The sequence below is a fragment of the Canis lupus genome, chromosome 36, assembly GCF_003254725.2.
Source record: "Canis lupus dingo isolate Sandy chromosome 36, ASM325472v2, whole genome shotgun sequence".
NCBI lineage: Eukaryota > Metazoa > Chordata > Mammalia > Carnivora > Canidae > Canis > Canis lupus.
The window spans coordinates 23,137,252-23,165,156 of record NC_064278.1 but is presented as its reverse complement, the minus strand read 5'-3'; the positions used below and the strand labels follow the sequence as shown (position 1 = coordinate 23,165,156).

Genomic DNA, 27,905 nt, shown 5'->3' with positions numbered 1-27,905 from the left:
GCACGTGGGGGGCTCAGTCAGTTAAGCATCCTACTCTTGACTTCGGCTCAGGTCGTGATCTCAGGGTCCTGAGATGGAGCCCCATGTTCTGCTCTGCGCTCAGTAGGGAGTCTGCTTGGGATTCATTCTCTCCCTCCATCTTCCTCTGCCCCTCCCTCTGCTCACTGCTCATATGCTCTCTTTCTAAAAATAAATAAATATTTAAAAAAACAATATATCCTAGAGTATTGTCCCTATCAGAACATAGACAGCTCCCTCAGATGTGGTAGGCAAAGATGTCCACATCCTAATCTCTGAAACCTTTTACTATGTTACCTTATATAGCAAAGGGAAAGTAAGATAGTTAATGGAATTAAGGGTGCCAATCAGCTGACCTGAAAATAGATTATTCTGGATAATTAAATGGCCCAAAGGTCCTTATAAAGTAGAAGTGGGAGACAAAAGAGAAGGTTAGGGCAGCCCCGGTGGCGCAGCGGTTTAGCACCGCCTGCAGCCCGGTGCGTGATCCTGGAGACCCTGGATTGAGTCCCACGTCGGGCTCTCTGAGTGGAGCCTGCTTCTCCCTCTGCCTTTGTCTCTGCCCCCTCCCCCTCTGCATCTCTATGAATAAATAAATAAAATCTTAAAAAAAAGAGAGAGAGAAGGTTAGCATGCTGTGGTATGAGAACAACTCGACAGGCAACTGTTGGCTTTGAAGGTGAAAGAAGGGGCCACAAGCCAAGGGGATGTGGGCAGCCTCTAGAAGCTCGACAATCAAGAAAATTGATTTTACCCCATAGCCTCTAAAAAAGAACACAGTCTTACACCTTGGTTTTGGCTCCACAAAGCCCATATTTAACTTCGGACCTCCAGGACTGGAAGATAATAAACGTATTGTTCTAAGCCACTAAATTCGTGGTAATTTACTGTAATAGCAATAGAGAGCTAATAGAGTAGTCTGTGTGTGGATGTTCTAGAGTTGATTTAAATAGTCCCTATTAGTGGACACTTAGGTTGTTTCTGATCCTTTGGAATTCCATAGATTTTCATAGCCAATAAATGACAGATAGAACATGAATTCTGGTCTCTTGCCTCGAAAGCCATAGCTCTTCCTATTGCAGTATGCTGTCCCACCTGACAACCTGACTCATTTTCTTAGCGTTTATTGCTCTCCTATCTTATGCCAACCACCATACTAGGCTCCAGGGACCAGGAGCAACTTTTATAGCAAACAGTATGAATGAAAGTATCTAAGGATGTTTATTAGATCCTCTTAGAACATTAGTCTTCTGCTCTATATTTTCATGAGTCCATACATTGAGAGGCCATGCAGTATAAAATCCAGGATTAAGAGTCTTTGAAGGTGATTTAAATCCTAATTCTGAACTTGATAAGTCACTTCACCACCACGGGCCTCAGTTTCCTCTTCTGTTATTACCTAAAATGGACTACATGATCTTTGAGGACCATTCCAGCTCTGTGATTAAAAATCATTCCCATGGCATTTCTGTCAGAAGGACAGGATGTAAACATCTCCTCCTTACGGGTAGAACAACTAAGACCCAAAAAGTGACGAAGAGTTTTGTTTTTCATTCAAGTCATGGGAGGGGTTTCGAGGAGGTGTGCTGGCCTTCTGTATGTGCCCCGGAATTGCTCTGGGAGTAGGTTCACCTTTGACTTGAGTTTTCATTTGATGTCAGTCATTTTCTTTTATATTTACTGAAAGGGACATGGACAAATGTACACAAGTGAGCACGTGACCACCAGCTTCCCTGTCACCGCCCAAAAGTTCTGTTGATAATGGAGAAAGGAATTAAATTTCTGAGTCATACTTAGACTCTGGGCAGTAAAGCCACAAAGTCTGGATGGCAAATTCACAAATGTGACACATACATGTTCTAAGTGTTTAGTAATGGTGCTATAATCTGCATAACTGAGCTCTGAAACTGAGCATTTTTTACTTGGGGGAGAGTTTATTATTTTATAATTACCCTATTTACATTTTAATGTAAGAATTAAGAAGATGCTCATCCTTATTTTCTTTAATAACATTTCTAAATCAGCCTGAGACTGAATTGGCTTCACTCTTCAGTGTAGAAAATATGTTTATTGAAAAATCTGGAAGGCAGATTTGCACAGTAAACAGACTGCATTCCGCAGTTCTCCATTACCCACGTAAAATGTACCAGGGCTGGCTTCGTGCATTAAAATGCAATGTGACCTAGTTTCAGTGTCCCGTAGCCCCCTTTGTCCGGCTTTTATCGTCTCAGTAGAACTCCACTGTCGGACAGCAAAAGGCTACAGCTTTATTTACACGATATACTGTTATGTAAATGAGCAAGCATTAATCACAAACATTTCCCAAATGAACCTTTACAAATTAACACCATTAACTTTGCCAGGGGCAGGCGCTGCAGTCCAGGAATAATATGTCTTTCCAACGGAGTCCCAGACACTTGCACAAATTTGCATGCAGCACCCAAATCCCTAGTTTCTTCCTGGCCACCTTCTTTTTCCTAACATGGTTTAACCTCAGCCCTGAGTGAGGTTTTCCTAAGCCTGAATGCCCCATTCTTCTCCAGCAAATGAGTGCACCTCAGCTATAACGGGGCATAAACTGATAAGCCTAAATCTGAATCTTTACCCTTTGGCTGGGAAATGCATTTCTAGAGTTAAGCCTTGCCAGGGAAATAGGGGTATATCCTGTCCTGTACTTCGTTTTAAAAAAGACTCTCAAAATTATTGGGTTTTTGGTTTTCACACAAAAAGACCAGAAACAAGAGCTAACATAGACTTTTAAAATATTTTTGAGGCTAATGATTCTCCTTTTGGCTAGGTTGGAAGTTGGCAGATCCCAAATATTATCTGATTTGCATATTAATTTCAATTCTTTGGATGGTAGTAGCGGAAGGATAAAGGGAACTGACTCTTAAACAGATCTTACACAAAATCAGGGCAACTTGACTTAAAAATAGAGATGATCTCCTTTTATTATCATTATCTTAGAACACGGTTAATCATAAATACCCTTAATAACATACCACTGGGTCCGTTATGCTTCATAGGCAAATCGAAACGAGAGCATAATGATCTTTTTAATCAAGTTTTATGTACTCTAATTTAGGAATTGACCCTGAAATTTTGATACTCAGCATTAATACCACAATTGATTAAGCATGAGATGCAGTGTCCCTAATTGCTGACCCCACAGGCTTTCATTACTCATTTGGTGTTAACGCACTTGGTGTTTCAAATTTACAGTACTACCTTTGAAGAGCACTACAAACTTGGAATCACTTTTAGTTGGCATTTCTTTATTTCATCTTACTTTGTGGTTTCTTTAGGTTTTTAATTTTGTTGCCTTTTTCTTTGTTTTTGGCTTTTGGACTTTGGTTATTCAAATAGCTCTCTCTCTCATTTTAGCCCACTCTTCCTATTGCTGTGTGTTACATTTCCCCATATCTGAAGGCCTAAACAAATGACCTCATGTCATCTCATTGATTTAAGTTGGACTAAGTACGAATGGACAGGAAATGAAGGGTTTGCTTCTGAAGGTAAAATGTCAAGTTGACCAACCATTTGTGTGAATGGGTTGAGTGACCTGACTCTCCTATTCTCGACTATAAATCGCTCTGAAATTTCAGGAAGTGCCATCCTTCAGCCATCCCATCAATTCCTCCACGAGGGCACTCACTGTGCTCCAGGTTCGCAGGCAGGACCTTCCCTCTGCATTCTGCATCCTTGTCTTAGCAATTTTCATTTGGATAAGATTATTTAAATAGGCCCTCCTGGCTCTTTCTACCTCTCTCTACCTTTCTACCTCTCTTTACCTTTCTACCTTTCTCTCTCTCTCTCTCTCATGCCCACTTCCCAATCTCTTCAGCAGTCCACAGAGATGGTACACATTCACTGTCCTGCATGAACAAACTGCCCCCATCCACCACCTGCCACTTAAGAGGCTTTAGTGCCAGTTCTGCTAGAAGCCCTGGCGTCCTCTGTCATCCAGCAGAGATTTCAGCAGGCAGGAGATTAGGGAGAAAGCTGGGCTCCGGGTCCCATATAAACGCCCTTTGCATGCGCTCTTGGCTGACCCTCCCTCCCCGTTGGCCACCAGGCCCGACTCCACCTCTCTGCCAGCTGCCGTGGGTTGGTGAGTCCCTGAAGCAGCTGCCCAGCCTTCCCTGGGAGGTGCGAGCGGCCTGCAAACAGGAACTTTCCACCCTGCAATCGAAGATGGTCCTTGCATCAAAGGCCAAAGAGGAAAAAAAAAAAAAAAAAAAAGGCCAAAGAGGTGCTCGGCCTCAAGGGCAGCCACTTTCTGTTTCCAGAGGACCAAGCTTTTTATGAGTTGCCATGTGACATTCTTCCAGGGGATTCCACATTCTGCCGTTGACTGCCTAGCACTTGCTTTTAACTCCAGAAATTCTGTCCATGAGTTGGCTATCAGTGTGTCTCTTTGGCTGTCAAAACATGTTCTCTTCCACTAAACAACTGTATTCCTCCTTCCTTCGTTCTCTATCTCCTTTTTCCCCACCACCCTTCAACCTCTTCCCTTCCTCCTCTTCTTTCTCTTCCTGGGGCACAAAAGTACACCAAATACACTGTTTTTCCTCCCGTTCTTGGACATCTGTGGTGCCTTCATGAAGCTTGAGGTTTATTACTGGATTCATTGCTTTAAATTCAGAGGTACTTCACTTGAAAAATTCTCCAGGTAGTAAAAACATAATAAAACAAAACAAACACATTGAGCATATTATTTGAAACTCTAACCAGCATGCTATGTAAAAAAAAAAAAAAAAAAAGTAGTTTGGGAATGCCTGAGTGGCTCAGTCTATTCACCTATTCTATGTTTATATTTATATAGTCATATATAAATAGTGTAAATACAATTAAATATAATGATATGTATCTGTAATTTGTTGGGGTTCTGTTTTAAAGAATTAATGCTGATAAAACACGAGGGCAGAGTTTAAAAAGCACTGATACCTTGGTGGCTAGGTTTCATCTGGGTTAATAGTGGCCTCCCATTCAGAAATGAAACAGGCCATGGAAGTTAATCTTCACTGAGAAGTAAATTTATGGTGAAGGAGTTTGGAGAAAACCATACTTAAACTGAATTTTGCGGCTGATGAGTAAAGAGATGCCAAAGTGATAATAATCTCGTTGCTGGGTTGGGAACCTAAAAGCTAGTTGCAAAGTTTACAACCATCTGCTATAAAGCAGTACAAATTATTAGATAAATGAATAATTTTGTAAGTTTGAAAAACCAACTGATTCTGTCAAGAAAAAGTCACTGAAGATAGAAGGAATCAATGGTATCAAATGGAAATCTAGAAAATGATAGCCTGCTTTTGTCAAATATTTTACATTTTTCCCATAAATAAGACTATTTATATTGATTCTTAGGTGTGGAGGGTAGTGAAGCAGATAGGAGGTAATTAAAAGCATAAATCTCAGGAGGTTGGGAAGGTAATTCTCTGCTTTGCAGACAGAGCTGACAAAATGATGAACATTTTTTGCTCCAACTTGACAGAAATATAGCGTGGTTCTAGGGAAAAGGAACATGCCGAGCTCAAAGTTTTCTTCAATAACTCTGTTTAACAAAGCTCTTAACAGGTGTAGTCAACTTTTTTGGAGCATATAGTAGTTACTTATTAAATTTTTTTTAAAAACTTGCCTCCAAAGTAGGCAAATGATATTACAAAAATGTCATACAGTCTTTCTCAGCATTACCTTATTTTAAATGTGTATTTGGATGATTTAGAACAGATTTTAAATTCATCACTGAAGGAAAGACTAGGATAAAAATGAATTTTTTTTGTAAAAAGGTGAGCATTAGGGGCACCTGGATGGTTCAGTCAGTTAAGTATCCAACTCTTGATTTTAGCTCAGGTCATGATTTCAGGGTCCTGGGATGGAGTCCTGAGTTGGGAGAGTCTGCTTGTCCCTCTCCCTCCCCACCAACTTGCACTCTCACACTCTCTCTTTCTCTCTCAAATAAACATAAATAAATAATTGGGTATTTTTTTCCCAAAAAAGTGAGCATTTTGACTTTAAAAAGACTCATCAGATCCTACATTTAACTAATGATGAAATTATGCAACACAAATAATTCAATATTATTCTGGTTTTTCTTAAAATACGTAGATGCCTCACATGACATGCTACTTTAGGTATTCATATGTGTTCAATAGTATTTGAAGTTAGATTGATTGGCCAATATGGTGCTGTGAAGAATAATAGCTAATAAGAATGTTACAAGGAAAGCACTGAAAACTGCCCTCACATATCAGAATATATTCTCAACGGAAACCATGTGGTATCTACAATTCACTACCAGTACTACAAGCTTTGGTACATTTCCACTAAATACAGGCTTGCTAACAATAAATTAAATAAATAAATAAATAAATAAATAAATAAATAAATACAGATTTGCTGAGCAAATTTTTCAAAGAAGTTTATACATCTTCAAGATTTTACTTATTTATTTGAGGGGGGGAGAGAGAGGGAGAGAACAGGGTAGGAGCAGAGAGAGAGAGAGAGAGAAAGAGAAACCCAAGCAGACTCTGACTGAGCACAGAACCTACGAGGAGCTTGATCCCGTCACCCTGAGACCATGACTCTGAGCCAAAAACCAAGAGTTGGACACTCAACCAACTGAACCACCCAGGCTCCTCTCCTGAGCAAATATTAAGAACACTTTTAAAAAACACTGTGGGACTTCTTTTTTCCTGTGTAAAATCCCTGTGTTAGTAACTCTCATAAGCAAAAGTAGGCATGCTCAGTGGTTAAGCATCTGCCTTCAACTCTTTTAGTCTTGAGGCATTTTCAAGTCACTTTGTGAGTAATCTTTGTCATCTAAGAGTTCTCTTGCCACTTAGAGGTTGAGGAAGATTGTTGAAGGCTTGTGTATCTTCCTTCTTTGCTTGGTATGGATTTCTTCAGTTAAGATTGGTTGAGGAATCCTTAGCAGTAAGATAGTGCCTCACTCAATTTTTCTGGTTTGGTATTCTTCAGTTAAAAATTTATTTAACATATAATTAGAAAAAAAACCATATAATTAGAAATCAGGTAGAATTTTGAGGCTGACCAACTGTAGGTTTCCTAAATAATTAGCTGCTGGTTTAAAGTTTATATTCAGACTTTATGTAGGACATGTTAGCTTCCCTATAGCTTGTCTTCTATTCTGTATGCCTGCATGGGCAACTGGCTATAACTTTCACAACCTCTACAACAAGAAAAAAATATTACTTATGTAAGACAAAAACAAAACAAGCTGGAAGCAAAAAAATAGTAATTTTGTCTACTCCATTGCTTTCAAGCAAATGGCTGATTTAATACAGTTCAGAACATCTGTGAAAGGGGTAACTTTTAACTACTTTCATCTCTCAAGCAGAAAATTTGAATAAAATGTGACATCATTTGTTCTAGAAGCCAGGGAACTTTAGATATGGTGGGTCATCATAAAGATCAATTTTGGGGGGAAAGCTTGACTGGAATTTTATGATTCATGACTTAGGTTGAGGGCAGAGGATAATAGCATATGAGGAAGCATTGCTTTAGCCAATTTCTGAAATTTCAAGGTAGTAATCTTCGTTGGACAAATAGTGTTGCTGGTTAATGTGACTTCTTCAAGGACAGTAAAGAAGCAGTGAACTTAGCCAGAGACAGAAGAGTGTCAAAATAGTTCCAGCCTGGGAAGGAGGAGTCAAGAAATAGAAGACAGTTTCCCCATCCTCATGGACCCAATTATCTTGCAAGGGAAACAAAACGAATATACTTAGAAACACCACTAAACTGTATACTGTTAACTGTAGAGTAATGTAAATTTAGTAAAGGAGGGGGCACCTGGGTGGCTCAATGGTTGAGCATCTGCCTTCGGCTCTGGTCATAATCCCGGGGTCCCTGGATCGGGTCCCACATCAGGCTCCCCAAGGGGAGCCTGCTTCTCCCTCTGCCTGTGTCTTTCTCTCTCTCTATCTCTATCTCTCATGAATAAATAAATAAAATCTTTTTTAAAAATTTAGAAAAGGAGTCAGCACGTGGGCTGAAATAACCACAGTCAGAAAACTAGCATTTGATGGACGCCTGTTTTTCTGCCAGGCTCTATAATAGCTACTCTCCACGTATATTATCTCTGTATTTGCACAGAGGTTCATGGAGGAGATGAAACTATGAAAAGCTTGAGAGAGGGGCACCTGGGTGGCTCCGTCCATTAAGTATCTGCCTTTGGCTCAAGTCATGATCTCAGGGTCTTGGGATAAGCCATGCTTAGTGGGGAGTCTGCTTCTCTTTCTCCCTCCATCCCTCCCCCTGCTTATGCTCTCTTTCTCTCTCAAATAAATAAATAAATAAATATCTTTTTAAAAAAAGAAAGAAGTAAAAGCTTGAGAAACAGGATGAAGGAGAGAGAATTGAAGAGTTATAAAATACTAGCGCTAAAACAGATGCGGCTTTTTAAGATGTAGTCTTCATATAGGGTCCTGGGGGTCCATAAACCCTGTAATATTTTTTTTAATTTTAATTTATTTATGATAGTCACACACAGAAAGAGAGAGAGAGAGAGAGGGAGGCAGAGACACAGGCAGAGGGAGAAGCAGGCTCCATGCACCGGGAGCCCGATGTGGGATTCGATCCCGGGTCTCCAGGATCGCGCCCTGGGCCAAAGGCAGGCGCCAAACCGCTGCGCCACCCAGGGATCCCAAACCCTGTAATATTATGCAAGATTTTACCTATCTGCATACCTGAAACCACAATTATTTAAGATGATGTTTAAAGTGATTTATTTCCATTCTCACAGAATGAATGTTTCACAGCTTCCTTTGGCAACATGTTCCAGGCTTTAATGATTTTTAGTGGCTACCATTTTGTCTTACCTAAATCTTGAAAAGAAGAAGAAAGAATAGGAAGGAAGGAAAGAAGAGGGGAAGGAAAAGGAACGGAAAGGAAAGAAAACTGAAATGAAATGAAACCTTAGTCTTTTCTCTCTCTCTCTCTCTCTCTCTCTTCCATTTTGCCTTCTGGTACACAGGGAGAGCAAATGTATTACCTCTCAGAGGACAATTCTGATGAGCAAGAACTCCCAAGAATAAGTCACTCTGTTCAGGTTATGACTTTGGGGGGCAGAGAATATGGTTTGATTCTTACTAATTTGTGTTCCCTTCAGATAGAAGTGTACTTAGCTCTTGTAAATAAAACTGTAGCACTTTATCAGCAGTATACCTAAGCATAGCTGATGCCAGAAGCAGATAATGTTAACATCCCCTCTATAGAATAGTCACTTTCAGAAAAAAATATAAATTTACATTAATAATAATAAAAGCCAGAATAAAAAGCTCAGAGACTTGTAATAAAGTTTTAATACATGACTAGACCACTTAATATTATAGTACAAAAAGGGAAAAAAGTAAAGGATTGATCCTTTTTATTTATATTAATATATTTTTTAAAGAGAAAAAATTTCAAACCTACCTATTATTCTGTCACAATGATGAATAATATTATAGTAAGGAATAAGTGAATTATAGTAAAATCAGAGTTACACGAAAGATGCAGTTTCATATGTGCTAAATCGCACCGCTGATCGTTTGTTCTTCATTGCTTAGCTTTAAAGCACATAACTTTAAAAAAAAGGCAGAAGTTTCAATTGTTCAATTGTAAAGATATTAGCCAATAAAATCAGTAAAATATGTCATGTAGAAGCTAAAATTCATATTCACCAAGCAAGAATAATGCACCTCACAGGTGGTACTATCTCACTCTGAAATTTTAAACACAAATAAAAATTCTAAGTAGTCATGTAAAATCAGAGAACTGAAGTATGTCAAGTTCTATTTTGTTGTCTTTACAATCACTGTGCTAGCCTTGTTTAGTGCCGATTGACTATTGAAATGCCAGGGTGTGAGCTGCACAGAGTTTACAAACTTGAACCACATCTGAAACGAACTTAAATGATTTTTAATCGTTAGGATCTTACTTTCAAAATAATAGGTTAGCAGAGTCATTGTGCGTTGGAAGTTCAATTATATAACAGCAAGTTCTCTATCTTAACTTCCATGGAGTTAATTAAAAGAGAAGTGACAAAAATGTGCTGATTTTAAGTTGCATATTTATTATTAAAATTCAGCTATAAAAAAATAAAATAAAATTCAGCTATAACCACAGCAATGGTTTAGAATGTAGATGAACAAATTTTATTTTCAGGAAGATTATTTTATAACTACATTTAGAATTGCCAACGTGTATTGATATGTAGTCAGAAGGAGGAGGCCTTCTGTAATCATTTGATTACAGCCACTCTTGATACCTACAGCTTCCACTGTATTAGTCACTTAGTCTGAAAGTTTTATTATTACCTTTAAATTATTTATAGACAGTACAACCCCTTATTTCCTGGACCTGAGGTAGATAGCCTCACTCTCAGCATACCACTGACATTTGTTATTCAATTTTTAGGAATTCTAGTTCTGCTTTAAATGCATGCTACACTCAACATGCAAAATATGTAGTACTGACTTACAATCAGCAGTTTTCTTTTTATCTTTGATACTGCCCACTGAGTATTCTCTGAAATGTAGCTTTCATTATCCCCAACCCGGGAGCTTGAGGTGATTATCTGGTTTTTGCTCTGGAAAGAAAATAACCACTCTATATTATTTGAGAGACACCTATGGAATCCATTTATGTGATGATTTATTTGTTTATGTCATGATTTTTTATTGACTTTTCTTGTATCATTCACAAGGAATAGAAAAGGATAGATTCACTAATTGGGCTGCCTATTATAGTTTTGTAATTTAAATTGTTTAAGGCAACAAAATGCCCTTTATGCATTTTTAAACTAAAATACCAACAATCTTTTTATGATTTAATTTATACACTTTACACAGATGGTCATAGAAGGGGGTATTCATTAACATCTGTAAATGCTGAGAAAATGATGAATATCTATATTTGTAATATGCCAGAATAGAATTACTGAGTTTGCAGATGTAGATAAAAAATACAAAATTTGAATATCTGAAAGACATTCTCTTCAAGCTAGTTTTCTAAAGATCTAAATATTAGGTAATTGTCTTTTGCATAAATTTCCATTTTTATAGGTGCAATAAATTCTTATTAATTTGGACTACATTAATTAGGAATTTGTGATCATTCAGGTATAGGCTGAATTGTACTTTTGTTTGGTCCAAATTCTTTCTTCAAAGATAATGCAAATGAGTGTTGCAAAGAAGATTGAAGCATAGAGATTTAGAATACAGATGGAACCGATTTTTTTCAGGCTTAAACATTTTATGGGCACTCATTAAAATATAAGGAATGATATCATCTAAAATAATTCTTATATATTTTAACAAGTCACCTAAGAGTCTCTGGTACCTAATAGTTATCAACTAACAGTATTTCCTCAAAAATGTTAAAAATGTTCTACCTTTTTAACTTTTTCTTTTTACCATTTCATTATACCCTTCACCCAAATTAGTCTACATTATTGAGGTTTTTCTGAAATTAAACCACTTCATAATATCTAATACTATTCTCTTTTTTAAAGTAAATGAATGTATTTGTGACTTGATTAACATTTCTCTGAGAGTTTTTTTTTTTTAAAAGAGAGTGAGCTTGTGGTTGGGGAGGAGGATGTGGAGGGGCAGAGGGAGACAATCCCAAGCAGACTCTGGGCTGAGCACAAGCCCGAGGCAGGGCTGGATCTCACTACCCTGAGATCATGACCTGAGCTGAAATCAAGAGTCAGACACACCTAAGCCACTGAACCACTCAGGCACCTCTCTCTGAAAGTCTTCTGAGTTGAGTGTCTTAACTTAGATATTATCTCCATTTTATGTTTCAGGCCATAGAACATTGCTTTGAGGGATATTTATCCAATTTAGTTATCTACACTGACCAAATTCACTGAATTATCAATAAATCACTGATTCTATATTCTGACCTGGGGTTATCTTGTTATCTTGATAGACAAATGAGAAAACCACCGTATTTAAGAATCATTTAACCAATAACCTAGTGATTGGGCTGTTAGGAGTTTGCTCATTCCACATTGAGACTGATCAAGCAGTCACACCCCCAAAATCATACCAGCTGGTGACCCCTTCCTCAATCCACTGCTTTGAATCATAGGCGGAAGTCGGTCAGCAATCTGGAGGAAGCACAAGGTACTCAGATTATTACGGCACCTCTTGACACCAAAATCTTCACTCTGTTAGTCACCTACAATTCTTAACATTCAGGCTTCTAACCAGTTACACACATTTCTAGTCTACTCTGACCACTTGCCCCTTTGCTCCTAAGGCTGCAGCCACAACGGCTAGAAGCCCCTCCCACTTTGGTCTAGTCCATTCTCCTCTTTCAGGTGTCACCTAAATGTCTCCTCCTCACAGAAGCTTTTCTCAGCTCCCTGATCTAAGCTAGACTCATTCCCAGTAATAATTTTATAATACCCACTATTTTTTCTTTATGAAATGTATCACAGTTGGTAAAGAGATCTTCATTTATGTGACCATTTGTTTAAATATCTGTTTCTAGCACATACACACACACTCTGGTTGGATCTAAAGGACAGGGAGCGTGCTTTGTGTATGGCTGTCTCCTTGGTGCCTGGCAGGAAGTGTGTATAGATATTTCTTGAATTAATAAGTGGTACTAAAGGGGATTTTTTTTTATCTATAATTTATGACACCCTAGGGTTGGTTGAGAATTATTGAATCCATTCTCTAGAATGAAAACTTTACCTTCAATGACCTTTAAGGGCACATCCCCAGACCTATTTTCACCTCTAGATTATCCTAAGGAAATGAAGGTCATCTTTTCCAGAGTGACTAAGGGAGAGTCTATTCTGTTTCGTTTGGGATCTTCTCCTGTGAAGGCCCTTTTGATTTTGGGTTTGGGGCTTGCTTCAATGATGTACTGATTAAGACTCTAATCTTTTAATCCTGGGTTTGAATCCAGGGTCTGTCATTCCTGGCAGTGTAATATTGGACAGTTACTGACTTTTCAGAGTCTCTTGGGCTAACAATACTTGCTTCACATGGTTTTATGAGGATTAAATGAGATCCTGTCCATAAAGTACTTAGCACAGTGTCTGGTACACAGCAAACAATAAATGTTAACTATTTGTCACTATCCTGGGGCGCCTGGGTGGCTCAGTCAGCTAAGTATCTGCTTGGGCTCAGGTCATGGTCTCAGGGTCCCATGCCATGTTGGGCTCCCTGCTCGGCAGGAGCCTGCTTCTCCCTCTGCTCCTCCCCCACTCATGTTCTCTCTCTCCCTCTCAAATAAATAAATAAAAATTTTAAAGAAAAAACTATTTGTCTCTATTTTTATTATTGGATTCAGAGTGATTTTTGTAACCTGACATTGTGTTCGGGTATTCAGGCTGCTGTGTTCCGTCTATGGCTCTGCATTCCTCACTTCTTTGAAGTGATGGGTGAGGCACTATGATTTCCTTGGGGCAGTAGCTATAAATAGATCCTTTATTTCACACTAACATGGCTACTACTTTTCTGTGCACATTATATCAAATATTTGTCTAGGACATAAAGACCTCATATGCCATATATTCCAGTTATTTTATGAGATTATTTTGAAATCATAGAAAAATATTTTAACATTTAAGATGTTACTGTACTTCAGTAAAACTATAGTTTGTCTTTGATAGTTGTGTGTATGTAGGCATTTTTTTCTTTGTTCCTTTCTTTATCTTTCCTTTTTACTTCCCTTGACTTCTGTGTTTTACTACTTTCTTGTATATCCAGCTTTTCTGGTGGTTTTTCTGTACCTGGTACAGACTTCTCTCCCTCATCTTATCTATTAAATAGAACTGTTACAAAATTCTCTCCTCAGATAGGTTTTTCTCACCTCTCTACTTAATTCCTCAGGAATCTCATCCATTCCCAGAGAGTTGCATTATCATCTTACCAAGTGGTTCTCAGATGTGTGTCTCTAGCCCCAGCCCCTCTGCGCAGGGGGTTGAGCATTTGCATTTGTATTTGCATTTCTTTGTTGGACCTCGGCCCTGTACCCATTAGCAGCCTAAATAGAAGATCCCCCAACTGAGTTTTCATTTTCCTCCACACAGTTCCTCATGCACTATATGCACTACAACTGCATTTTTTTTTTGTTAATCATTTCACCATTTTCCCAGTCATTTGGGCCTGAAACTTTTAGAGTGAAATTACTTTTCTTCTTCAATCCTTACTTTACTACTTTGCCAACTAATAAAGATTCTTTCTCCATTCATTCATTCATTCATTCATTCATTCATCTGTCCATGAAATCAGTATCTATGAAACGCCCAGAATGTCTCAGGCAGAGTGTTAAGTACAAGAGATACAATGAAAAGCAAAAGTCTTAGAAGTACAAGCTTAATGAAGGTTATTGTCTGTTGGGGGGAGACATTCTTTAATCAAATTATAAAAATTCATAATTTACTTTTAGTTGTGAGATATGCTATGAAGAAAGGAATTTAAAGAGTTAAGATGTGGCCTGGTCTGAGGGATCATAGAAGGCTTCCTAAGGAAGAAATATTTGGGCTGGGTTCTGTAGGATGAATAGGAATTAATTAGGAAGAGAGAAAAGGGATAGTGTTTTAGGCATGTACAAAAGGATGGTACCATAATTATATTTCAGTTCCTCAGGGAATAAGAGAGAGCTACTACCAAATGAAACTAGAGGTAGAGGTACAAGTAGGCCATGCAGGTCTTGCATATGATTATTTTAGACTTTAAACCACTAATAGTGAAAAGGTGTTGAGGATCTTAAGCAGAGGAATGACATGATCAGATTTGCATTTTGAAAATATCACTCTGGCTGCCTGCCATGTGGAGAACAGACTGCAAGGGAGCAAGAGGGGCCTTTGAGTGAATCACTTGTCTGGTATCACAGGAGTTTGGTTTTGAACTTACGTTTGAAGTGCTTTGAGTTATCCAAAAGGATAGGCTAGGTCTGGAGCTCAGAAGAGATGTAGACTGGAGAGATAGAAACCAGGAAATTATTAGTGTAGAGGCAGATAGGGAATAAGACTGATCTCTTGATTGGAAGGTTTTGTGTAAGAAGACAAGAAGGCCAACAACTGAATTTTGGAATATATCAACACTCAGTGACTGGGCAGGAGGGTGGGGGTGGGGGGTTCAAGGGGTTGCAGGACAAGCTTGCAAATGCTTGTGAAAGGAAGGTAGGGGAACAGTGACCTAAGAAAGAGCCTGGGAAAGAATGCCTTCCAAAGAAGAGGCAAGAGGTCAGCAGGGTCAGGTGCACCGTATTGCTCAAGCAAGATGAGGAATGAAAAATGTTGTTGGTTTTAGCCGGTAGGGCATCAGTGTCTCGGTGATAACTGTTTCAGAGAATTAAGATGAACCAGATTCAAGTAGAGAAAATGAAGATGTGCATACAATTTAAATTACTCTGTGAAAGGGAGCAGTGAGATAGGGTGAAAAGTTAGCAGTGAATGTGAGTTGAAAGATGATTCATTTTGGGTTGGGGAGATTAGAGCTTGGGGAGATTAGACAGATCATAAGGACTTATTTGGGAGAGAAGGATTGAATATAAATGTAAAAAACAAAAACAAAAAAACATACATGATAGGCTTAGGGAAGGGAAAAAGGAACAGCGTCTCTGAGTTGAGAGACCTGCCTTAATAGGAGAAATAGCTCCTATTTCTATAAAAAGCTCTGGCTTTTGGTTTACACTGCCCCTGAAATTTGAAATCTATGTATTGAGCACCATTACTCCCTGTCTTGCTGCAGTAAGAACTTCCTAGGTCTTACTCTCCTGTCTTTCCTTTCCCTCTAATAGGTCTTTGTTGCTATCAGGCTGCTGAACATAAGCCTTCAGTGGCTTCTCATTACCCCTTATTAAGTATGCTATTTGTTAACTACCTTCCCAGTACTTCATATTTCAGGCCTAAATAATAGGGCACTTCCCTTCCTAACCTGAATGATTGTAACACCCTCCTTTTAAACTTTGCCTCAACCTCCGCCCCCTCACCGTATACACACAGCTTGTACTCCACACAATAACCAGAGTTACCGTTTTATAAACAGAAGTCAGACAAGGTTACTTGTTTGCCCAAACCACTGCAGAGATTCCCCAGCTCCTCAGATTAAAGTCAAAATCCTTACAATGGCCATTTGCTGTTTCCTGGACCTGAGATGCTTTTCCACCATCCATCTACCTGGTTAACTCCCTCACTTCATTTAGGTCTCTCTGAAAATGTCCCCTCAATACAAAGACTTATCTTGACACCTAAAATGGTACCCCATCCCATCAGAGTCTATCCTTCTTACCTTTCTTGACTTTTTATAGCATGACCTAACATACTCATAAATGTATCATTTATTACTTAATTTAATCACCTAAATATACATATATGTAAATTTTTATTTTATTATCTCCCATGCTAGAATGTAAGTTTTACTAGACCTGCATCTCACAACACTTAGAATGATGCCTCAAACAACAGGTTTTTTATGTGCATTTGTTGAATAAAAGAACGAATGGGCTCTCAGCTTTAAATTCATGCTTTTAGAAGATTTTCCCTACTCTGTCCCACATATATTATATTCAATTCAAAAACTTTTTATTGAGTCTGTACCATATAATAGGCACTTTAGAAGACTCCAAGATGAGTAAGTCAGAGTTTACATTAATGATTATCATATATTATAAGAACAACCTTTATTGTGACTGTTATTGGTGAATAGAACTTCTAGAGAATATCACACAGAATCAGAAATGAGAGGTCCACTTGGCTGATTATAGTGAAATATTTTGTATTTATGGGTAAATCAAAGCTAAAGGCGGTTTTATTTTAGTTTTGCCTCCAGGAGACCAGTATCACATATGTGAGAAGTTTGACCAGATTAATCTGGAATGAAAATTTCTAGTTTAATCTGGTATTTTTAGAGTAGAGACAACCTTAATATGACTCAGATTGGCTAAGTGACCACTAAATATGTACAATTTCATTATTTTTTCTTAGTTTTATCTGTATGTTTCGAAAGAATATGGTATTAATCTTTACATTTGCATATTCACTTAATTTTGAATTATAAAATATCTGCTTGGTTTTAAAAATTGGTGTAGGGCTCTGTGGTATGAGTTTTACAACAAACCATTCTGTAAAAGAGATTTTCCAATGAGTAATGATAAATAACATATTAAACATATATGAAATACTACTAAAGCCATTCTTCAGCCAATTTTCTAGTCATTGCACTTATAAAGTTACTTTGCCACTTTTGTCTACTTTAGGGATATTATATATCAAATATAAGGAGACATAAGGCAAATTCTAATTTTAGATTTATTTTCTATCATTTATGTAAATGTCTTTAATATGGAAATGGAAGTAAATGTAATACCTTCTAGACTGATTAAAAATTAATGTGTGGAAGCCTGGGAGCCTAATTTAAAAGACCATCAGAAGACTTGAATTAGTTAGCTGGAGAGTCACAGCTTTAATGCGTAGATTTGAATTATATTGCATTACTTATCATTGAGTACCAAAAATCGCTCTTATAAAGCACATAATGGCAATCCATTTCCCCACTGAAAGATAGCAGCACTCACACATGTTAGATACTTAGGATGTAACTGGGAAATCACTATAAACTCTGAGATACCCTTCTTTATATTTCAAGGTAGCTGAGAATTATTAACTGGAATTTCCCAGTTTAATATAAAACGTGAAAATAATTAGGGAGAGGCAGACAATTTCCACTTGGAATACTTTGGGGAAAATCATAAAATAAATGACTTAAGAATATTAAGTAATTATTACTAAATCCTTAATGTTTAGTAGTATATTATATAAAAATAAAAGATGGTATCCATGTGTTTCATAAAAATTCTAAGATTTAAAAGTTCTTAACGCATTAGGTCCCCATATGCATAATTCTTTGAGAAAATTAGGTATTCTTATAAATTATAAATGTTCTCATTATTTCATATTCAAGATTATGTTAGTGTACAGAACACTAATTTTCCCATTTTCAGCATAATAACTTAGAGAATCTGGTTTCTAAATGCATTCTGTGTGGAGTTCATGATTTGCTCCCCTCATGGTTTGAGAGAGAAGTTAAGGGCATATTTTGCCAGGGTTTATTTACACTTCATCTTGCTTCAGCTGAACTCCAGAGCAAATACTAGGAGTTTACACATACATTTATCATTAAATTGACTCAGATATTGACCCCCAGCTCAGAAGACCAAGTAAATATACCTTTCAAAATTGTAATGTAATATGAAATGAAGAAGTAAGCAGTCTTATTTTCTTAGGGTAAGCATTTCAGATACTTTTTGTGGAATTCCTAACTAAATTCTGATGATATTAAAGAAATTGTGGCATTAAATAAGCCTCATTTTCTTATCCATTATTTATGTTGAAAAAATTCTCATAAACCCCCTTCCCTGAAGTTGATGGGGGAAAAATATTTTTCAAAATATAATCTCTATAATTTGCAATACTCATGAATAGAATTTGGAAATTAATATTCTGGGACAAACTTTACCTTGACACATATATATAGTTGAGTTGTTTTTAAACTATGGCCTAATTTGAAAAAAGAGAGAGGACAGATGGAGAGAATAAAATTCAATGAAATGAAATGATTTGGTTTTATCTGAAAGAAGTTTGAGGCTCAGATCACAGTTGACATAGTGAAGCTCATATAACTATCTCTTTAATAGCCTGTTGTACTTAATCCTAAACAGGAAACATAGGGTATAATTGGATATTGAAGGAAAGAATCTTAGATTGCTGGGAATCATCTAAAATTAATAATCCATCTTCACCTAATTGAAATATAAAACTCACTGGGAAAATGATGCAAAATTTTGTTCACTTGGAACTCTACAAGAAACAAATTTTTTTAAAACACTTTTTCTTTTAAAAAAAGTCACTTTTTGCTGTATTCTAGATGATTTTAAACTCAAACTGTAGTGTTTTCCTAATTCATTATATAAATTCTGTCATAGTTGTTAGGTCCATTTATAGCTTCTCCATGTTTTAATGTATAAAGTAATTCCACCAGTGAATCATGCTCCAGAAACACTAGCATCAAGACTTGTAGCTGGCTGCATTTAAAAAATTAACTTGAAAACTTGAAGCCCACTTTAAAGATCTTAGCATTTTAAGAAATGAGTTAATCTGCCTACATGGGGAGATTTTGATAATGTGAACAAGTATATATGTAATGCTCATGTATTCAAATTAGGCATTTTAAAGCAGCAGCAGCCCAGGAACTTCACTTTTGTCTAATGATATTTGATAGAATCTAAATTAGGCCCCAAAAGAGTTAGCAGTCTAGAATGCACACCATTTCTTTTTAGAGAGCCACGTTTCTAGAGAGTCAGTAATATAGAACTTGATGGGTTTTCCTACATAGGTACCGTAAAGCCATTAAATGTGAAATGCTGTGGCCAGAATCCTGGTCTTGCAGGCATCCAGGAGACACCACTCGCTCCCTCCTGGAGTTATGCAATGTGACGACTCTCAACAGGCTTTTTAGCAACCTGCAGTGTTTCACTTAGCTATAGACTAGAAGTCAGCAAAAGCATTATGTCCTTCCAAGCTAAAAATCCCATATTGGTCATAATTTTGGGTAGACTTTGTTTTCAAAGGATCCTAATGGATTGAGGATTGAATGAAATGTGCATCGAAGCCAGTAGCATGCCATTACTGATATTGTAGGCCTTAAAATCACAAATATCAGTGGAAAGACTTACCAGCCATCTCTGGATTGAGTAGGCCTTGTTCTTGGGTGCATCTTATGTTTCATATGTAGTAGCTTGTCTCTGAGAGTGTGTGACTTTGTCAACGCAGCAAGTACATGCAAGAAGCCTTTTGATAGTTAATAATAGTCTATGTTAAAGCAAAAATTCAAATAATTATTTAGCTAATACTCAGTAATCTTTAGTTTGTTTCCTAATATGTTTAACTATGGTATTTTAAGTGCCATTCTCTTTATCTCAAACAATTACTAAAGCTTTAATATAAATAATTTAGTTGTTTTAATATAGGATTATAGTTTGGGGCAGAGGATAAAATCTGATGCAAAAGCCACATCTTACTTTATACCCATTTTCTCTATAAGATGCCTACAAAAAGAATGTTTTTTTAACCGTAGAACACCATTGTTATACATTTCCCGTTTTACAGGGGATAATAATTTTCAGGGCAGCACAATGCAGCAGCCTTTCCCTGTTGTTCCTTTCACATGTCTGTGTTCTAGTGGTGCTGAAAAGTGGACGTGCCCAGGGAACACTGCATAGTTGACAGGACTTCACAGCCCTCCACATGCTGTTCCCTTAGTCTGAAATACCTCCCCTTCCTCCCTCCTGCCACTTTAGAACACCGCCCCCCACAGCAGGCCCCACCGGCTGCGATGCTTCTTTTTCATGAAGCTTCCATGATGCCTCCAATCTAAAGAGATTTGCCTCTCCCAACTTCTATACTTCTTTGTTGCTTTTTACAATTCCACTCTGGGCTTTGACTTGCAGTTATTTGCGTGCATGTCTTTTCCTTCAACCACTCTTGTGAGTAGGGTCCTTTGTTATTAATCTTTCTCCCTGTCTAGCGCATGGCAAGCACTAAATAATTTTTTATGCAATAATAATAATGTTTTCTCCTTGTTGGAGTAACCTCTTTTTATGGAAGTTCATTTGGCATCTTTTTAATTTAGTATATAGAGTTTTTCTGCAAATTAACTGACCTCTGCTATTTCCCATGTAACATTGCTTAACATCCTGAAATCTCAGGTCTCAGAAAAATAGGCACCGAAAGTTTTAATGATGCACTTTCTTTAATGAAGGGAAGAGTTCTAATTACTTTTGAAAATGCAACAAGGTGAGTTCTACAGGTAAATAAATCATTAAGGAATTTCTCTAGTAACATTGCTTTTCCCCAGGCACTTTGTAAGTTTCTGTTTGGAGTGTGGGTTTTTTTTTTTTTTTTTTTTTTTCCTGTAAAAGGGAACACAGTTTACCATCATGTTTCAAGATTCCAGGCAGGTCTTTGAAGTCCAAGTTAGAAATAAGGTGGGGCACCTGGGTGGCTCAGTCAGTTAAGTACCTGCTTTTGGCTCAGGTCATGATCCTGGGGTCCTGGGGAGGAGCCCGCATCGGGCTCCCTGCACAGTGGGGAGCCTGTTACTCCCTCTCCCTCTGCCTGCCACTCTCCCTGCTCTCTGGCTCTATCTCTCTCTGTCAAATAAACAAATAAAATATTAAAAAACAAATTCGAAGTAAGGTGAAAACCAGAAATAGGGGGCACCTGGGTGGCTTAGGGGTTGAGCGTCTGCCTTCAGCTCAGGGGTCCTGGGATGGAGTCCCACATCCAGCTCCCCGCAAGGGAGCCTGCTTCTCCCTCGGCCTGTGTCTCTGCCTCTCTCTGTGTGTCTCTCATGAATAAGTTAATAAAGTCTTTTAAAAAAGAAAAACCAGAAATGCGAGCACAGGTGAATTTCAGAGCAGTTTTTATTTTTAAAGCAATCCATCATCTCATTGTTTATCTTTTTTGTTTGGACCGGTGGGGTCCTGAGAGATGGAGAGGATCTGGGAAAGCAAAAGGCTTTAGTGACAAAACTGGAGGTGAACAGAAGAGGAGGTCCCAGGATGTCGCGTCCTGTCGCAGCTCCTCCTCTGCCAGTAGGTAGTCTGGTTGCTGCTGGGGTGACCCGTGGGAGGAGAACCTGGACACCGGGGAACTCTTGTGCTGCAGGTCAGTGTGGCGGTTGAGCAGCTCTGCTTCCGCCAGTTCTCGGCCGGGGGCTTCTTTGATCGCGGCGGTCAGGGGCACAGCGGCCCGGCCGGGCGCAGCGGAGGGGACCGTGGAGCCCGCCAGACAGGGTCTGCCCCTTAGTCGCTGAGGGGAAAGCAAGTCAGCCGGGCAGGCGGGTCCCTCAAGTGGCACAAGAGCCGCTGCTGGTTGGGCTCGATTGCGTCCTCGTTCATGGTGTGCTGGCTCTTGTCCCTGCTGCTTTCACTCCCGACCCAGAAGAGCCCTAGATGATGAAGGCAGGGTAATCGTGGCGCTATTAACAGCGTCTCAGTTTCACTTGAAGACTTGCCCAGGATTTAGAAGCTGTTGACACGGCCCCAGATGCAGTCGTGAGGCTAGCAAAGCGCTGCCCCAAGAATGCCACGCGAGCGGGGCTGCCACCGGCCCTCCCGGGTGACAGCCCCGGAAGCCCCAGGACCCCCGATCGCCGCGACGGCGGGGTCTCTAGCCTGGCACCCAGCCAGGTGTCGCTGCTGGAGCTGGACCTCAGTGCTAATGAGCCTGTTAACTTTGTGTCCTGATGCCAGGAACCTGCACCGAGGGAACGGCCCTGCTTGCCTTGGGCGGGGAGGCTCTAGCAGACAGCCCCGTGCTGCTTTGGCCGGAGGGCAGCAGGCGACACTGGCCCTTCAGTAAACTTGGGAGGCTGAGTTCTTGGGCCACCCGATGCCGCTTCGGGATTGTTCCCCGCCTCCCAGGCAGACTGCCCTAGCTCCTCGGGGAGGACGGGCCCACTGCTGTAGGGCATGCTCTCCCGGTGAAGGAGGCTTGCGCCCCTCACGGGAACTTCCGTGAAGACATGACTGTCACCAAGTCATTAGAAGCAGGAGCCTTCTCTGCGTGTGACTCTCTCCTTTGATTAAAATTGTGCTGTAGGGATCCCTGGGTGGCGCAGCGGTTTGGCACCTGCCTTTGGCCCAGGGCGCGATCCTGGAGACCCGGGATCGAGTCCCGCGTCGGGCTCCCGGTGCATGGAGCCTGCTTCTCCCTCTGCCTGTGTCTCTGCCCCTCTCTCTCTCTCTCTCTCTCTCTCTCTCTACCATAAAAAAAAAAAAAAAAAATGTGCTGTAGCCCAGCGCAAGGCCCTGTGCGGGCCCTCGAGCTCAGCGAAACGGCCTCTGCACCCACCTGGGTGACTTTCGGGGTGCCACTTGGCTCCCCTGTGCCTCATTCCCGGCCTGCAAAATGCTGATTAATAATGGTACCTACCTCTCAGAGTATTATGCGGGCGAAATGGGCTAATACACACAATCCATTTAGAACTGAGCTTGGCAGAGGCTCCATAACATTAGTCATTATCATTTCTTCATGTGATCAATTTTTAAATTCTTCTTTGTATATTTTCTTAATTTGTATCCAACCATCTATATTAGCTGGATTTAAGCGTTCCCGGTTCGAAATGAATAAAGAACTTATGTTCCACTTTTCTCCTCCCTTGGGATCGTTATTTTTTTCCAAATGGACAGAGAACAAGATGAGAAGTCCTTGAGCAAACCACCTAAGAGCAATTATAAACTGGTGATGATCTAAAGTGATATTCATGAGAAGATACTCAGGAAGTTAGGTACTGTATACAGTCCACATAAGGCTATTGACCTCGGGCGATCAGTGTTCGATGCTAAGAAAATCACTAACGTATCTTGAGTTGAAATATAGAATTGAAACCTGGCTCGTTCTGTCCATCGTCACTTCCGCCCACCTACTTACACATGTGCGCGCACACACACACCCCACCTGCATTCTGCTTGCTGGGGAAAATGAATGAAAACATTAATATACTCATCTTCAAATATATACAGTTATACAAGGAAAACTGACATTAACGTTATTATTTTAGAAATTCTGTAATGAAAACTCACAAGTTTATTATCCATTTCACCTTTATAACTAAGCTAATATACCATATAACAAATGTTTTAATTTGTTTTTTTGTTGTTGTTGTTGTTTTGTTTTCACCAACTGCATGTTTTTACTTTCAGGGTCTATTCAAAATGAAATTGAAGTGAATATATTTAGATGCTTTTGTTAATCTATGTATTAGTGTAGGTGCCCAAAATATACAATCTTTATTGTATAGGCAGGGAGAAATTTTCCAAATGCTAATAAATTGATTAAATGTTTCCTTGTTTTGCTGTAATTTGTTTTTGTCTTTTAAAGATTTTTAGTAGTCACTCGTCTTGATCTCTTTTCTTCTTTTTGATCGAGTATTGAAGTCACAGTTCCACCTATGCTTTGTGTATAAGTGAACGCAACACTAACTGCTTTGACTTCAGAATCACATCTGAGATTAGAAACAAGGACTGTCTCTCCTTTGTGGCTTAAATTATCTGTTCTCAGAACTGGAATCTTCAAAATGATGCATCAAGCACATGTAGACGACTGTAAAATGTAGCTCCATTTCCACTCACCAGTAGGTTGCTTTGTCCTATCAGTAGCTCTCAAGGCAGAGCCCGGAAGAAAGTAGATGCAGAGCAAACAGGTTTTTAGCTGAAAGGAACCAAAATGGAATGTTTGTGGAAGGACACTCAAAGCATCTTGCTGCCAGCTGATGTTTGAAAAGTAACCCCAACGGGCAGTGGCGGGAGGGCACTGCTGATGACAAAACTCACCTTCCTCGCGATTGTGCCCTGGCCCTATTGTCCACTCAGAATGATGTCTGGTTTTTAAAGACACAGGTCCTCTGTGCTATAGAGAAGGTTTCAATACGCAAACTCTCCTTAGCACCTGGTCTACCACTTCATTAAATGCCAAAAGCATAGTTGAGTGCCGAGTTGTAACTGTCCGTGGTGCCTAGGATTGAATGTATATTTTCCTGCATGATCATCCATTGTGGTGTTTGTAAGTAGCAAAAAAATGAGCCTGATTTGTTCTCCTTTGTAGAGCCAGGCCGAGGCCCACTACAAAGGAAGTAAACATGCCAAGAAGGTCAAAGCACTAGAGGCAACGAAAAATAAACCCAAAATGGTTTCTTCCAAGGACAGCGCAAAGGCTAATCCCAGCTGCTCCATCACTCCAATCACAGGCAACAGCTCTGACAAATCAGGTCAATGACACTTTTTGTTCTTTACATTCTTTGTGTTTCTCTGGGTCCCCTGCCCCAACCCCATCCTCCCTCCCCTCAGCTGTTGCATGTTACTCTCCATGGTTTGTTCTTAAATATTAATATGTTTCCTTCACAGGAAAGGTTATGTGTTTGCACGGAACCTAAGCATTTGATGTTACCATTCCATGTTAAATATATACATTTAAGTATATATATATGTGTGTGTGTGTAAATATATATATTATATGTATATATGCATGAAAGTAAGTAGAGGCTACTTGGTGGCAATGTGTTTAGACAAAAAATTAAGAAATGGATCTAAAACACTGAGTTTATTACCTTTTTATTCATTTTATGTTTGGTTTTTGCTATAGACTTTTTCAGTGAAGGAATGATTAAAGTTTATTAATAGACATTTTTATATTCTTTTATCACAGTAAACAGGAGGGGATGGGCAAAAAAGTGAAGTTTTTTGAGAGTGGCATTATTAAATGAATCTGGAAATGTGTTCAGTAATAAAAAATTTTTATTTTTGAAGATCTATGTAGAGTTCCCCTCAGAGTTACAAATGAACTTGAGGATTTTAGGGAAGCTATTTAAACAGTTATGAATTGACTAGCAGAACAACTTTACGTAATTGGAAATGGCCTACCAGAGGAAATGCGTCTTAAGAAGAGTCTGTATTTCATAGTCCAATGAATCCGCAGTTTTTCTGAGTAGGTTCAAACTGAATGATTCAGAAAGAAGAGAAAAAATTCATTTTTCTAGCATGTATACCATGAAATTGGATGTTTGAAAGGTTTTCACACACTCACAAGTGCCCCCTCGGGGCCCAAAATGGATAAGTAATCTTGTTCCAGTGACTAACTGAAGAACAGTGTCTATGAAAGACTAAGAGAATGTATCCCTTTCTCAATGTTTGGCTCTCTCTTCAGGAACCTCTCTGTTGTTGGAAGCACATGCAATCACACACACACACACACACACACACACACACTTCTATTCTCTTCTGCTTGTCAAATCATTGTATAATTTTAGGAGAGCCTAAGAATGCCTTCTTATGGCTGCTTAGGGCTTTGGAGAAGAGTAAATCTACTACTATCAGGGGAAGTTTCAGAAAGCTTGGTAAGACAAAAAGCCTATTTAGGAAGGGACAATTATTAGGTCCCAGGAATGCTGGTTTCAAAAGCTCTGGAGCCTAGGAGTGAGTTTAACCCAAATCTGATAATAAAAACTTTTGTGCTTTGTGTGATAGAATCACTAAATGTGTTATCTGATGAACAGATGATTGATACTAGATTATTACATCACACTTCTCCTAAGGAACAAAGTCTTTTTGTATATATTATCTAATTAATCCTTGATGCAGTCCTATCAGATATTAGAGTTTACAAAAAAGCAGACCGAGCTAGGGTCCATAGTGTAGCAGTCATTGACTGGAGGTTACCCAGTGTTTGGAAGAACTGGATCTATCATCTCCTGACTGCCTGACTGGTTTCATTTTCTACAGGATATTGTTGCCTCTCTGAAACAATACCCTGGCAAAGTTCTTATTACCTGAATTATGCTCTTTAAGCATAGCAGAACTCATACACAAAATGATGAAACAATAGAGGTTAGTGTCACTCCATCCTCTCAGCTTATTTTGTGTCTTGAGCTAATAGCACAGTTGGTAGGTATTGTAAATGTTTCAGCATTGCTGCTGTGTGTGCTCAGTGCTCCCCTTAGTTATACTATTATTTGGGAATTGAGTTTGTCTACGGATAGTAGTAAAAGTATTAAGCAGAAAAAAAAAGTTAAAAATGGAAATTGGGAAGGATCAATGAAAGAAGAATCAATAAAAGTATAGAAGACAAAGAGAAGGAAAAATATGAAAGAAGGGGAAAGGGAGTACAAAGAAAACCAAAAAAAAGTCAAAGACTAAGTAATAGACTCAGGGAAAGAACAATATAGAAAATAGAAAACCAGGGGCCTGGGTCACAATCACAGCATTTCTTATACCTACAAGGTACCCAATGAGCATATGTTAGAGTTGTAATTCAAGGCATTTATTCCTTTTTTTTTTTTTTTTATTCCTACCATCAAATACTAGTGAGGTCTCAATGTAAGAGACTTCCTGAGCACTTGAGTTTGCCTAGTAAGCCGTAGGAGCACACCAAGGTCAAGTATAACAGTGGTATAAACAAAGAAAGAGAACTGAGATCTAGAATCACCCTAGGAGATGTGAATAGGGAGAGAGGAAAACCAATCTCAAGCACAGAATCTCTTCTTCAGTGGCCATGTGGTGGTCTCTAATCCTGCATCCTCTGCTTATCCACCCCAAAGTACTTGGTCTAATACTATTGGTTTTACTCACTGTGTCACTGTCCAGACTTGGACTAGAAATAATGGTAACCACCTGTATTTTGGGGTTACCTCAGTTTCCATGCTTCCTTATTCAAAATCTGTATAAATGATTTGGTAATTCGTTTAGTTGATTGATTCAAATTATTTCTTCATTAGGACTGAGTTGGTTGAGTGGCTGCCTTCGGCTCAGATCATGATCTTAGGTTCCTGGGATTGAGCCCCACATCAGGCTCCCTGCTCAGCCGAGAGTCTGCTTCTCCCTTTCCTGCTACCCCTTCCTCAGCTCATGCTCTCTCCCTTTCTCTTTCAAATAAATAAATAAAATCTTAAAAATAAATATTTATTCATTTCCCCATGTTTTCCATAAATATTCGTACTGATGAAATACTTTATTTGTTCTATCAGATCCATAACAAAGGCAATACCAAAATTGTTAAGGATGGCATTATTTAAAAATAAAGTGGGTTGTATTTGCTAAATAGATATATATTATTTTGTCACCTTCAAATGAATATCAGCTTCTAAGCAAGAATTCCCACATATATGTAGTAGAGTTTTCAAGTTGGAAAATTAGAAATTTTGCCCAGATGGGAAATCTGATCTAAACAATGTGATATGTAACCTGTTGCTAACTACCCATTTCTAAATCCTTAGAAAGCTCCCACATCTTTGTCAGAGTTATCAATTTTTTTGTCAACTGGTTTTTTATTCCATTTTAAATCCATGTTAGAGGGCTCCTAG

At 38.8% G+C, this 27,905-nt stretch overlaps 1 protein-coding gene across 20 annotated transcripts in view; it reads left to right on the top strand.

The window, feature by feature from the left end:
• ZNF385B (zinc finger protein 385B) overlaps positions 1–27,905 on the top strand; it is a 382,539-nt gene that overhangs the window by 315,843 nt on the left and 38,791 nt on the right. For all 20 annotated transcript variants that reach the window (XM_025460364.3, XM_049106196.1, XM_025460357.3 and 17 more), the window contains one exon: positions 24,656–24,818. In XM_025460364.3, the coding sequence (XP_025316149.1) occupies positions 24,656–24,818 (163 nt within the window). The remainder of the gene's footprint in view (positions 1–24,655; positions 24,819–27,905) is intronic.